The following is a 15,759-nucleotide window of genomic DNA, read 5'->3' on the forward strand; positions in this document are numbered from 1 at the left end:
CCTACATGATGATGATTATTTATACATGTGATGTATGATGTGTGGATGGATGATCATGGACCGTGTGATGTGTGTACTTGTTATTTTTATTATTGGGGTCTGCGAGCCTCCATTATATTTCTTATTTATTGTCGGGACTACGTGCCTATGATTAAGTTGTAATCACACGAGGAGGCGTAGCGGGAGCGTGGATGCGATAGCGGGACCCACGAGACGGACGATCGCGTTGCATGAAGATGCATCGAGATGTCAATGGAACCAACGAGGATGAGATGAACGATCACAGGGCATGGAGATGCACCGTTGCACACATAGATCTTGATGTTAGTGATTAGGCCTACTGGCTCAAGCCTAATCACATTAGGTTGTGGTCCATGATCATCTGGTGTGATTGCTTATACACATACTAGATATGTATATATATTTGCATGCGATGTGGATATATATTAAATAAGTATATATGTGACATGTCATATTAGGAGACCAAATTATAGAAACATCTCTCTCGATAATATTAAGTCGGTAAACGTGAGGCAATTAGATTGACCCACGTGGCCTTCCATCGTTATAAGTAGGAACCGATTCCTAGTGTAGGTTGAGTTGGTTGAGTCCCTCGAGACTCACCTATATCGCGATTTACTATCTTGCTTATGACATAGAGATGTCACCGGTGACCTGAGGATATAGTATGTTTGGTCGAGTCCCTTGAGGGTATATCATCAAATCAGACTCGTCTTGTAACGAAGGTGTTGACTTAACCGAGCATCATGGTTGGTCGAGTCCCTCGAGACCATGATGATTCGGAGGCCGAATAGGACGGGAATCATGAGGAGTTATGATCGGCAAGAGTTGCCTACCTTTTAGGCTTAGTGTGATTGGTCGAGTCCCTCGAGGTTACACTAAGACGCTGATTGTATCCTGATCCCCACTAGAAGTCTGCCAGAGACTTCCGTTTCACGTGCTGAGGGTGTCATGTGACTCGTTAGTAAAATAGTGGGAGCATATTAAGATAGAAGTCCATATCTTGATAGTTTATTTCTTACAAAATTTGTATGTTATTCATTTCTACTACATCTTTATTTTCAGAAAATGTCGCTTTCAAATCCCTTACGTGGCATACTTGATGTCAACCGCCTCACTAGTCCAAATTATATGGATTGGCTCCGTAACTTGAGAATTATTCTCACGTCGGAGAAAATCGTGTACGTCCTTGATATAGTGATGTCTACGCCCGAAGAAGGGGCGAGCGAGGATGAGATCGCTCGCTACGTGAAGTACATTGATGACTCCATTCTTGCTCAGTGCTATATGTTGGGCTCTATAACTCCTGAGTTACAGAGACAATATGAAAAGATGGATGCTAGATCCATTCTCCTACATGTTCGTAAATTATTTGAGGAACAGGGAAGGACTCAGCGATATGAGATATCTAAGAGCCTCTTCCGTGCTAGAATGACTGAGGGGACACTGGTTCATAACCATGTCCTAAAGATGATTGAGTGGATAGAGAAACTCACAGGTTTAAGAATGGTTTAGAGGATAACTTGTGTGTGGACATTGTGCTTCAGTCCACATTAGATTCCTTTTCATAGTTCATAATGAATTTTAATATAAACAAGCTTGAGGTGACTCTTTCGGAGCTCCTCAATATGTTGAGGGAGGTAGAGAGTACTATTAAGAAAGAGAAGCCAGTTCTCTACACTGGTGAGACCAGAAAGAAAAGGAAAGCAGAAAGGTCTCTTAAGAAGGGAAAGGGCAAGGGCAGACCAGGTAAAGCAAAGGTTGCTAAGAAAGACTCAGCAAAGGACAAAGGCCAGTGCTTCCACTGTGGTAAAGATGGACACTGGAAGAGGAACTGCAAAGAGTACCTTGCAGAAAGGGCGAAACAAAAGTTTAATGAAGCTTCAGGTATATATCATGAATGTAAATATGTCCAAGAGGAAACGAGATGAGATGAACAGTGCATACCTGTGGCATTGTAGGCTAGGTCACATCCATGAAAGAAGGATTCAAAAGTTGCTAAATAATGGATATTTAAATCCATTCGACTATATGTCATATGCAACTTGCGAGCCTTGCCTTCATGAAAAACTGACCAACTCTCCATTTAGTGGAACTAGAGAGAGAGCCACTAAGCTGTTGGAACTCATACATAATGATGTATATGAACCCATGTCAACTCATGTCATTGGTGGTTACTCCTACTTTATTACCTTTACTAATGATTTCTCAAGGTATGGATATGTGTACTTAATGAAATACAAGTCCGAGACCTTTGAGAAATTCAGAGAGTATAAGAATGAGGTGGAGAACCAGACTGGAAAGAGTATCAAAACTCTTCGATCAGATCGAAGAGGTGAGTACTTAAGTATAGAGTTTACTCAGTTCCTCAAGGACTATGGGATATTATCCCAATGGATACCTCCTTATACACCTCAACTCAATGGTGTCTCCGAAAGGAGAAATTATACGCTATTAGACATGGTACGGTCCATGATGAGTTTCGCTAACCTACCCATCTCATTCTGGGGATATGCCCTAGAAACCGCAGCTTACCTTCTTAATAGAGTTCCAACTAAGTCGGTAGTGTCTACACCATATGAGATATGGAAAGGGAAGAAGCCTGATCTTAAGGTTGTTAAGATTTGGGGCTACCCTGCCCACGTTAAAAAACACAACCCCGATAAGTTAGAATCAAGGACAAAGCGATGCAAATTTGTGGGATACCCCAAGGAAACTTGTGGGTATTATTTCTATCATCTCGAGGACCAAAAGGTCTTTGTAGCTAAGAGAGCAGTGTTCTTTAAGAAGGAACATATTCTTGGCGAAGATAGTGAGAGAATGATAGAGTTGAGCGAGGTTGGAGAACCAAGCTCAAGCACCACTCTACAGCCTGAGTCTGTTCAGGTACCTAATACATAAGTTTCAACTTTACGTAGGTCGGATAGAGTATCTCATCCTCCTGAGAGATATGTGGGACATATTAGAGGAGAGGATGTTGAGGATATTGATTCTCATACTTACGAGGAGGCTATTATGAGTATAAACTCCGGGAAGTGGCAAGAAGCCATGAATTCTGAGATGGATTCTATGTACTCCAACAAGGTTTGGAACCTAGTTGATGCGCCCGAAGGTATTATACCCATCAGTTGCAAGTGGATCTTTAAGAAAAAGATCGGAGTAGATGGAAAGGTAGAGACCTATAAAGAAAGGCTAGTGGCTAAGGGGTATCGTCAAAGGCAAGGTGTTGACTACAATGAAACCTTCTCACCTGTAGTAATGGTAAAATCTATCAGAATTCTATTGGCTATTGCAGCACACTATAATTATGAGATCTGGCAGATGGATGTGAAAACTGCATTCCTCAATGGGAACCTCGAGAAGGAGGTGTACATGATGCAACCTGAGGGATTCGTATCCAAGAACTGCCCAGATAAGGTGTGTAGGTTGCTTAGATCCATTTATGGACTAAAGAAAGCTTCCCGAAGTTGGAACATAAGATTTGATAAGGCAATCAGATCTTTTGACTTCGTTAAGAACGAAGATGAGCCTTGAGTGTACAGGAAGGTAAGTGGGAGCGCTATCACCTTTTTGGTGTTATATGTAGATGACATCCTGATCATGGGGAATGACGTAGGAATGCTATCTATAGTAAAGGTTCGGTTATCTAGACACTTCTCCATGAAGGATTTAGGGAAAGCATCCTATATCTTGGTGATTAGAATCTATAGAGATAGATCCAAGAGGATGCTTGGCTTGTCCTAGTCCAAGTACATAGAAACCATTGTCAAAAGGTTTGGTATGGATAATTCCAAGAGAGGTCTCATACCGATGAGGCATGGGATATCATTTTCTACGAGTATATCCCCAAAGACTCTAGAAGAAAGGGCGAACATGGATATGATACCTTATGCCTCAGCAATAAGGTTTATCATGTATGTCATGCTATATACTAGGCCTGATATAGCGCATGCTCTGAGTGTCACGAGCAAGTATCAGGCAGATCCAAGCTTGGAGCACTGGAAAGCAGTAAAGTGTATCCTTAAGTACTTGAGAAAGACTAAGGATCTTTTACTAGTATATGGAGGTAGTAGTCTTAAGGTTGAAGGCTACACAAACTCAACTTTTCAGTCTGATGTTGATGATAGCAAGTTGAATTTGGGATACGTGTACACCTTGAATGGAGGAGCAGTGTGCTGGAAGAGTTCCAAGCAAGATACTACTACTGACTCGACCACAGAGGCAGAGTACATTGCTGCATCAGATGTAGCAAAGGAGGGAGTCTGGTTGAAGAAGTTCATCACATATTTGGGAGTCGTGCCGGGTAGCGAGGAGCCGATCTCCTTATATTGCGACAACAACGGGGCGATTGCTCAAGCGAAGAAACCTAGGTCTCATCAGAAATCTAAGCATGTTCTAAGGAGGTTCCACCTTATCAGAGAGATCATAACTCGAGGAGATGTAGTAGTAGAAAGAGTTCCATCCGAAGATAACATTACAGATCCACTTACAAAGTCGTTGTCTCAGATTATCTTTGAGTGTCACAGGGGTCAAATGGGGATCAGACACATAGGTGATTGGCTTTAGGTCAAGTGGAAGATTGCTAGTCATAGGTGCCCAGCAAGCCAATCACGTGAGTGATGACACGTGTGACTTGATACATAATCTTTTTTGTTTATTATATTTTGGCATATATCAATTTATAACTATTATATATATATATATATATATATATATATATATATATATATATATATATATATATATATATATAGTGATGTCCATGGATTTGTGCCATGGGAATCGAATCGTGATGAGATCACAAAAATGAGATCGATTCACCTTTAAACATATATCCTAAATAATCCCGATCATAGGTTACTCGAGAAGGATATCATGATAACCGGATAGACTGATGTGTTGTATACCCGTCCATATGATGGATGCAGTGGGTCTCATAGTTGCTCGTGTAGGGACAGTAGGGATACAGTACAGGTGCTAATTGGAGAATGAGTTCACTGATTGATCCGCTTACGGAATGCTGGATGGTTGATGATGTTTTATTGTCAGACAGCGATTCCATAGTCCTAGTGGTATATTTGGTCCTTAGACTTGAGACACCAAGGATGTCCTGTATGAGTGCTCCACTCTTTGATACCAGACTTGTAGGTTTGGCTGTCCCAGATCTAGTACAGTTGGTCATTGAGAGTGGTAGTCGACCTTACAAGGGCTATTGAGTGTCAATAGAGGATCATCCACTCTCGGCGTCATGAGAGGAATATCCTATGTGTTCTTATTCAGACAAATCTCTAACTAGGGTCATTTGGGTTAAGAGAGAAAGAGTTCTCCGGGAGAATCCGATTAGAGCGAGACTCAAATAGAAACCGTATGGGTTTGAAAGCACCATGCTCGATATACGGTCTTTGGGATATTAGATGGATGAGGGACTATAGGTATACAGTAATTGAGAATAGACAGGTCCAATGGATTGGATTCCCCTATATCATCTGACTACGACATAGTGGCCTAGTACGTCCGTAGTCGATAAGTCAAGTGAATTATTACAGAGATAATAATTTACTGAGTTAAAAGGAGTTATGACAGGTATGACTTACGGCCAGCTCGATATTGGGCCTAGAGGGTCACACATATATGGTAGGCATTGCAATGAGTAGAGGTTCAAATATGAGATATCCGACGGAGCCCTTGTCTTATTGGATATCCAATAAGCCCCTGAATTATTGGATCCCATGGACGAGATTCAATAAGAGCCTATGAGAGATTATTAGATAGAGATCCACTAATCTAAAAGGCTTGGGTTATTGGATGTAGATCCAATACCCACTAGGCGAGGATCTATTAGGGCTTGACAGGGGACCTCTATAAATAAGAGGGATTCAGAGCCTCATAGGCTAGAACCTTTGCTTGCCTCTCCTATTCTCCTTCCCCTCTCCACCTCGGAGCAGGCCTGGAGTTTTTGAGGAGCGTCGTCGCAACCTTGCTGTGTGGATCACCGCTAGAGAGGAGGACGCTTGACTTCCTTCACCCTCTCCTAAGGATCTACAAGGAAATAAGAATATACGATCTCCCTAGGTAACACAATCTATTCTATACGTAGTTTTTTCAATTTCGTAGATTTTGCGCACCAATCTTCGTACGACGACGAACATCTCTTTGGGAATCAGGGATTTTGTTTTCTTGTTCTTCCGCTACGTATATGATGTCGCCCCCAAAGATTTTCCCATAGGTTCAGCCCATGGTGGGTTTTAACAACCCATAGCCCACCCCCCTTTCTCTAAACCCTAGATCCAAATTAGGGGGTGTGGTGACTGCATTTTTTAGGGAGAAAAACTACAATAATGAGATAGATTTTTATTGCAGCTACGTGATTCCAAAACTTAGAAGAAAAGGGCAAAAAATAGGAGAAAGGAAGGGAAGAAAACAAGGACAACGTAGAGAGGTTGTTCTCGATCATCTATGCAGTGTTCTCATCTCAGGTTAGGTCAGATCTATAATAGATTCTTGCTGTGATTACTTGGGGATAATTTGGATATTATGCACAATGACGTGATCCTTGTATCTCGGTTATTCTCTTGTGATTATTGCTAGATTTTGGGCAAGAGATTGAGATTTGTATATTCATTATTCTTATAGTGGATTATCTCTAGTTTGCCTCGTGAATTTTACCCTTCACATTGGAGGGGTTTTCCACGTAAATCTTAGTGTTATATTTGATTGTGATTCCATTTAATTCCACTACATGTTATGATCTGCTAGTATTTATTCATATACAAAATTTTATTTCTCTTTATATCTTATCATGGGCTTAGGAAAGAGCCCAAGGCTGAACAGATTCACTATTGAATTTTTCATGCATTTATGGTACCTTCTTAAGTATTCCATAGTTTTTACCTTCAATAACTTCCATAAGTATGCTATTATCCCGAAAACTATCCTTGCTCTTATATGCAAAAGTGAGAGCCCCTTTGAAATTAGTGACTTTCGTCTAATTGCTCTTTGTAATATTATTTACCAAATTCTCTCTAAAGTTCTTGCCTCCCGCATCAAGCCTCTCCTATATAACCTCATCAATTAAGAATAATCTACCTTCATTTTTAGTAGACGCATTCATGATAACACCACTATCGCCCAAGGACTCACCCACTCTATGTTTAATTCCCAAGAGAAGAATTCTCTAATCTTAATCAAAATTGACCTCCAAAAGGCCTTTGACTATCTCTTATTAAAATGAAATTTCCTCACATCTTTATTAATTAAGTTAGAGCTTAAGTTGCTTCTACCAAATTCAACTATATGATCAATAACAACAACTAATTGGTTCAAAAGCTTTTGAGGGATCCACCAAGGTGATCTTATCCCTCCCTATTTGTTTGTTATCACATAACTTCTATCTACACTTGTACAATTATGTTGAAAAGAAAAGAATCGAACTCTTTTCCTAACAAAAATATTAAAATATCTCACATTGTGTTTACTGATGACATCTTATATGCCATTATAGCTACGCGTAACTCTTGCTAGCATCTCTCAAAGAGTCTTAATCTCTATCATAGTCTAACTAGCCTAAATATAAATAAAAACAAGTCTATCATTTTTTTTAAAATATTTTCTCACTAAAACTAATCATCAAGGGCGGTTGGCCCATACCTTATCAAAGGATTTTCCTATCATACAACATAATTTCACCAAATATCTAAAATTAGATTATTGACAAGTCCATCAATAGAATCAATGGATGATAAAAATATTTCCTATCCTAAGCTAGAAAGTTATATTGATTAACCTTGTCCTCAATTTCATACCCTTATAGCCTCTTGATAACTAGTGGACCACCAACAAGTTTGCCAACACTATCTCTAAATGCAATAAATCTTTCTTTTGAGATACTACCAATCATAGGAAAGTTAGGCTACTTAATTGAAATTATATCATAGTCCCTCTAGATAAAGGTGGCCTTGGGGTGAGAGATATCAACTTGATTAATCATATTGTTAATGCCAAGCGCTTACTATTCTTAATACTTCTAACCTCTTATGGGCTAGAATCCTAAATATTAAATATAAATGTCCTGATCCTCATTATGTAGAAAAGCCTCTCCAATTTGACAATGTATCAATAGTACTTTGCATGATACTAAAGAAGGCCCTAGAAAAGTTATGGGATCTAGTTTTAACATCAGGTTATGAGATGATATGTAGATCTCTAATACTCCCTTGAACAAATGGTCTATTTTCTTCAACTGTGATAAAGTTATAAATCTCTATAGTATCTATGATATGATAATGAACAAAAATTAGAACATGTAATTACTAAATTGTGTTTTCCACTCATTTGGTAGGTAAAATCACAAGTATATATCTAGCCTTTGAATTAGACCATGAGTGCTGGGTTTGGAGTCCTCACTCTCAAGAGATAACAACCTTCAAAAGTATCTATAGATTCTTGAGGGACAACTTACTATAGAGAGGAGTGAGATGGTTGGAAGGTTGCTTAGAAGCTGAATATTCTTTCTAAAGTCAAATTCTTTCTTTGGAAACTCTTATAAGAAATATTATCTATCTTTTTGTGACTTTCTAATATCATCCACTATTATGTTGGCCAATATTGTGTTTATCAAAGGGGGTGGGGGTGGGGGTGGCGGAGGGTTGAGTATGTGAAGTATATCTTATTCTCTTATAACTTTTCAAGATCTTTCTAGGATATTCGTCAATCCAAAATGGGTTTCAATTTTTCCTTCATGCACAACTGATCTAATGGAGACCGGTTATAAGAGAAGAAATATTTGGGTTCTCAAGCTATTAGTACCATTGTTTCTACTATAGCCACATCCCTTTGATTCATATAGAAGAACAAGAATGAAACTAACTCAAACATTCGTCATTCTTACCTATTCTTCATTTAATTTAAGGTCTCAGTGTTTTTTCAAGGTCCATGATAGCCAATCTCAATATCGTAAGAATGATTCGTCCTCTTCTCTAATTCTCCTTGAGTCAAACAAGGACCTATCTTCCTCAAACTCTCTTTTTACTATTTTTATGATGGATCATTCACTAATCTCAATGTTTATCACTTGTGAAATGATAAGCTATATGGGATGCGCTAAACATGACTTCCCAACTCAGCTTGACTAGTATCATTATAAAATCTAACTATATTGAAGTTGTGATAATTTATAGAAAATCTAAAGTCCCTCAATGACATGTAAAAAATATATACAATGATATAATTTAGATGGCTAATAGTTTAAATGTATGATGTTTTGAACATGTATATAGGAAGGAAGGGTAATTTTATGCTCACAACCTTACATTCAAATATGTTCTTTGTGTTCTCCTCGATCCTCCAAGGAGATTTCTATATTTTTGAGGATGAACAGTGTCCCAATTAGTTAATTGAAGCTTAATTTCTTTTCTTTAAAAAAAGGTGTATATGATATTTTTGAATATATATATATATATATATATATATATATATATATATATATATTCACAATATTAAAGGCAGAGAACTTTTGTTCATTCCATGACAATTTACATTGGGAAACAATCTAAGACGCAATAGAGGCAATGCGTTAACTGAAAAGGCATGCATAGATAAGTGGAAAGATTGATGCATAACTATGATTGCTTTGTGCTTGTTAGGTAACTATTAACACGATAAAACACAAAATTAAAAGTCATGCATAGATATAGAGCCATGTTTATATAAACTATGACTTTATAGTAGCAATATTTGTGCCAAGTTGGTTTCTAAGCAAATGGTTTAAGCACGTGTTGTCAAAAGAATCACCGTAGGATGATGATCCTGTTGAGAACAAATCAAATAGAGTGATTCTATTTTTTTAATCTTTCTAACTTGCTCCTATCTTAATGATGTAAAGATGCAAAATAGATCAAATATCTTGGTCAATATAGACCGGCAAGTCCGTAACACTATATCAGTTTCGCGTTCTACTATTAATGTGAAATAGCGGCAGGTAGATGCTCTCGGCATTGTCCCGTCCAAGTTTGAAGCATCTCCTGAGATCATGCAGCGACGCTCAAGCGTTGGTCCAAATCCATGCCCTCATGCTCGTCACCGGATCTCTGTACTACCCTCACTCCTCTGGCCATTTGATCTCTGCGTACGCCCGGATCGGCGACGTCGCCGCCGCCCACTCCGTCTTCCGGACCGCCTCCAACCCCAACATCTCCACATGGAACGCCCTCATTATTGCCCACTCCCGGCGAGGTTCTCTCGACCAAGTCCTCCGCCTTTACCGCCTCCTTGTCTCCCAGGGCCGGCCGCGGCCCGACAGTTCCACGTTCACCGTGACCCTTAAGGCTTGCGCTCAATCGTTTGATCTCAGGTCCGGACAGGAGGTTATAGCCCATGCCTCGGATCTCGGGTACTCGCATGATGTGTTCGTTTGCTCTTCGGTACTTAATATGTATGCAAAATGTGGGAAAATGGATGATGCTATGAGGGTGTTCGACGAAATGCCTAAGAAGGATATCGTTTCTTGGACCACAATGATCACGGGGTTTGTAAACACTGGGAATCCAGTGGAAGCAATAGAGGTTTATAGGAAGATGCAAGCCGAGGGTGTTGAGGGAGATGGGATCGTGATGGTTGGCCTGTTGCAAGCATGTGCGGCATTCGGAGACATGGGGATCGGTCAGTCTGTTCATGGGCATATGTTGCGGCATCACATTGAAACAGATGTTGTTGTCGAGACTAGTCTTGTGGACATGTACGCCAAAAATGGTTTCTTGGAAACTGCACACATTGCCTTCGAGAAAATGTCTTCTAAAAATGTTGTGTCATGGAGTGCATTGATATCGGGCTATGCTCAAAATGGATTTGCTAGTGATGCACTATGGATGTTGATCAAGATGCAGGAGTTTGGTTTGTGTCCTGATTCAGTTGCACTTGTGAGTGCTATTTTGGCATGTTCTCACATTGGGTTTTTGAAATTGGGCAAGTCCATTCATGGGTTCATAATGAGGAGGTTTGATTTTGATCATATCCTGGGTACTGCAGTTATTGACATGTACTCCAAGTGTGGCTCCCTCTTGAGTGCTCGTGAACTTTTTGATAGGGTTTGTTCAAGAGACCTGATCTCGTGGAACACAATGATTGCTAGTTACGGTGTTCATGGACATGGGAAGGAGGCACTATCGACCTTCCTAGAAATGAGCAAAACTGAATTGAAGCCTGACCATGCCACATTTGCTTCCCTGTTATCTGCTTTCAGTCACTCGGGCCTTGTAGAAGAAGGACGTCACTGGTTCAATCTCATGAGACAGGAGTACAGGATTGATCCAAGTGACAAGCACTATGTTTGCATGGTAGATCTTTTAGCTCGTGCTGGTCATGTTGAAGAAGCCTGTGAGCTCATCCAGTCCATGCCAGATGAACCAGGAGTTGCAGTCTGGGTTGCACTCCTTTCTGGTTGTCACAATCACAAAAAGTTGGAGTTAGGCCAGTATGCAGCAGGAAAGGTTCTTGAGCTATGCCCTGATGACTCGGGCATATATTCCTTGGTGTCAAATGTTTTTGCCATGGCAAAGAATTGGGATAAGGTAGTTGAGGTGCGAAGGAGAATGAAGAATATGGGGACAAGGAAAGTACCAGGGTATAGCTTAGTGGAAGTTGGAGGAAAGCTTCATGCTTTTCGAATGGAGGATAGGAGCCATCCCCAATATGAAAGGATCATGGATTTGTTAAAGAGATTGGACTTCGAGATGAGGAAATTGGGTTACAAACCAAAGACAGAGTTTGTGTTCCATGACCTTGACGAGGATGTGAAAGAGAGAATGCTTGGCAATCACAGTGAAAAATTAGCTATTGCCTTTGGGTTGTTGACCACCAGTCCAGGGACAAGAATTGTTATCATAAAGAACTTAAGGATATGTGGAGATTGTCATGACGCAATAAAGTGTATTTCAGAGATAGTAAACCGGGAGATCGTTGTAAGGGATGTGAAAAGGTTCCACCATTTTAGGAATGGACTTTGCTCTTGTGGAGATCACTGGTAAAGATATTTATTCTCAGAATAGTAGTTGTGAACTGACAGAAACAGTACAGAAGCTTCAGATTGAGCAGCTGGAAACAGTTTTCAAAGTAATATATGCTAACTTAGTTGTTTTGTCACCTGCTCATGTTTACTTGAGGATCTCCTACTCTTGAGAAACCATAAGTGCAAATACTGCTTCAGGGTTTTATTAGCTTTAACATATAATACTATATCCACATGTAAGTTCTATTAAGTTCATGCGTTTCTTGAGAAAATAAAATTTAATATTCTTAAACTCTGAGTTGCTTCTGTTCACATGTGAATTTCATGCATAATTTTGAGAGGTATATCATCCTTCATGTTTAATAAGTAAAATTGAAAGATTATGTGTCTTTGATGAGTTAGTTCTTATCATTTTTGCCAGGAAATCTCTGAATATGTTGTACCATTATGCAGTTTGAGTCTATAGAGCTTTTGATTACTATTTCTTTTTCCCAAACCATTATTTCTTTCTTGGCAAAATAATGTGAAACTTTATGTTATTGATGAAATGTAACTGATGTTCAAGAACATTGTGTTACCGTAAGAAACTTCTTGCTATTCAAGAACATAAGCCATTCACATTTCATGGAACATTTGCATCTCAATATACTTGATGGCTATTGTACAATATTCTTTTTGATGGTTTATCTTGTCTTTGCATCAGAATTTGCTTCAGAATCCCCTCCTCTAGTTGCTTTGTAGATTAAATTTTGTTGTCTATTACTAGACCACCAGGCATCTGTTGTGATTCATATGCTGCATCATTTTAGAATATATTATTACAAACCTTTTATATTACTTGGATGAATTTAGATTGAGCTAAAACTATTTCAAATACAATAAATTTAACTAGAACAGCCCCTTTTGTGTACTAGAATGAGTGTCTTTAGACCAATCCACGGTGTACAGGTTTGTATAGGGCACTCCATGAACTTGTCCAATTTCAAACCATTAGGAATAGCTTATACCAGGTGTTATGAGAAAGAGCTGTGCATGAAACTTCTGTTACTGCAGGTTCTGGGGAGGCCCAGTCTCTTTAGCCTATCCCTATATTCACAAGTAGAGAGATTGTTTTTATAGATTGACACCCTTGAGAGCAAGTGCAAAGAAGCAACTGTACCATACCATGATACTTAATTCAATGATGTTTGATTATCTTATAACTTCAGTTTTCCACTGTAACTTAGAATCACTGCAACATTAATATCCAACTGTAAATACATGTTAAAAGTTTGTTTAAGTGCATTTGATTTTTAAGTTCTCACTGTTGTACTCTGATATCTGCACTACTCTAGTCTGTTAATTCAAAGAACGGATTAGTAAGTTAGGGAAACATGATTTGAGACAATTAAACATGACTTGTCTTACAAATTTGTCCTATGGGTACAAGTACATGCTCAGCCAATCCTCTAATTACTAATACTTCAAATTTGCTCAGGTCAACATGAGTCTTGTGCAAACAAATACATGCCCAATTAACATGCGAATACTTGTATTCAGAAGTTTACATGATATAGAAGTTCGTTAAAACCTTACTATGGTTGATGTGGCAACACTGAATTTACTTGTACTTGCTGCTGATTTACATAGCACACTGGAGTTCTTTCTCAACAGAATTATTTCTCCACTACATGATAGAGGTAATAGAATGAGACCACAATCTGGATTTGATTCAGCATCCCATTGGCATTCGAGTTTGCAAGGTGCTTCAAGTTCATGCTGGATTTTATTAGTTCCTTGTTCCAAAACTGAAGCTAACACTGTTTTTCTTCATGCAGCTATTTCTTTCTGCATGAGAATGAACATTTGTCTGTCTCCCAGTTCAAGTCTATTAACATGATTTAGACAGTTTACTCAGTACCGTCGAATCACTTGGGCCGACTTTCATCCCCGTTAAGCTCCTTTCTGCTTTGTAATCGGGCTAATCTCTGTCCAAAGACAGAAGTTGCTTACCTTCCTCTCTTCATCCAGCTGACATAGTTGGAGCAGCTGGGTACCCTACCCAACAAAAACAAACCAGTTGGAGCAGCTGACATAGTTGGGCCTTACCGTCAAGCTCCTTTCTGCTTTGTAATCGGGCTAATCTCTGTCCAAAGACAGAAGTTGCTTACCTTCCTCTCTTCATCCAGCTGACATAGTTGGAGCAGCTGGGTACCCTACCCAACAAAAACAAACCAGAATGTTTGTTTTGGCTGATGTTGTTGGCTCTGTTCATAAAGATAGTGGCACTCATGAAGTACGATCAGGTTTAACATATTGCACAAAGCAAACATATGATCATAGTATGTAATGGTAAGTGATAGAGGTTTTCATGGGAAAAAGAAAAGGAGTTACAAAGAAAAAAAATTAGATCTTCAGTAGTTTCATGGCTTGAGATTATATCTATAAAAATACTATGTAAAATTTCGTAGATATCTCTTAGATATTTATTTAGGAATACATTACAATAAAATGCATGTACAAAATTGTGTAAATAACTTTGCAAAAGATAATAGTTACTCTGTCTATAATTTTTGTTCTTTAAAGCCTTTTGGGTTAAAATGAAACACTTCTTTGATTCATTTGATCATGAATGAAAAATTTATTGTAACTCATTATTCATAAATAAGAATATTTTTTTCTTACCTTTCCTAATAACTTCATGCAGTCACTAATAAATAGTGATAATAAAGAAAAAAATAATTTTATCACATTTATTTATATATAGTTTGCTTCAATAAATGCTTTATACATCTGTGGTAGGAAAAAATGACATCAGAATTATTCTTTTGATAAGATAAATGTAGGATGATTTTCCTAAAAAAATCTTCATTTTAGATTTTTCTCATACAGTGCTCTCTTTTAATATTTTTAAATAATACCCCCTAGTTCGAAAAATATCTAGACCATCCCTAAAAAAAATTAGTTTTACTTTTTTCTTCTATTACAATGTTTTGACCACCAATGTTGTTTGTAAGGCTTATTTGAAAATACTATAAATGAACCAAATGAAACTAAAACACATTGAAAACTATTTGATTATTATATTAGGAGGTAAATAGGTATTTAAAATGTTTAAAAAAACATCACCCAAATAAAATAAAAAATAATTTATTATAATTTTTTAGCCACAATAACAAAAATACCATAAAACCTACTTAAAAACACTATAAATGACTTAAATGAACTTCTACAATCAAACAAATTAAAAGCCTAAAAATTTGGTATTGTAATGATCCATCAGTAATGACAACCAAGTGAGACACGATATGGTATCACTTATAATATTTTTCAATAGCTTTATATTATTTTTAGTACCTTAATAAAAACATTATAAATGCTATCAATAAACATAATAAATGAGTCAAATAAAAATACTATAACTGTTTAAAATAGATTAATAAACTAATTGAAAATTTTGGTGGGAAAAGTTGGTGAGGGTACTTTTGGAATTTTATCGAGGGATACTGTTTGAGAAAAACCAAAATGGGGCACTATTTCAAGAAAATTAAAATAAGAATTAGAAAATTCACCCATAACTATTTGCAAATGTCTCTTTACTATTTATAGTCCTATTTTTAAAATTTTTAAATATTTTTCAATTATTTGTTCACAAATAGATACAAATATCATCTTCCTCCTCCTCTTCTTTTTATTCTTTCTTTACTCTTCTTTTTTCTCGAACGACAACATCGAGAGAGTGACGAGTAACATCATAA

The 15,759-nt window shown here is 37.9% G+C and overlaps 1 protein-coding gene across 1 annotated transcript; it reads left to right on the plus strand.

Moving 5' to 3' along the window:
* Positions 1 to 9,944: 9,944 nt before the first annotated feature.
* LOC135619416 (putative pentatricopeptide repeat-containing protein At3g25060, mitochondrial) lies at positions 9,945 to 12,314 on the plus strand. Its single transcript, XM_065121410.1, has one exon. The coding sequence runs from the start codon at positions 10,002 to 10,004 to the stop codon at positions 12,039 to 12,041; it is 2,040 nt and encodes a 679-aa protein (XP_064977482.1). The 5' UTR covers positions 9,945 to 10,001; the 3' UTR covers positions 12,042 to 12,314.
* Positions 12,315 to 15,759: the final 3,445 nt, after the last annotated feature.

The sequence above is a fragment of the Musa acuminata genome, chromosome BXJ2-8, assembly GCF_036884655.1.
Source record: "Musa acuminata AAA Group cultivar baxijiao chromosome BXJ2-8, Cavendish_Baxijiao_AAA, whole genome shotgun sequence".
NCBI classification, from domain to species: domain Eukaryota; kingdom Viridiplantae; phylum Streptophyta; class Magnoliopsida; order Zingiberales; family Musaceae; genus Musa; species Musa acuminata.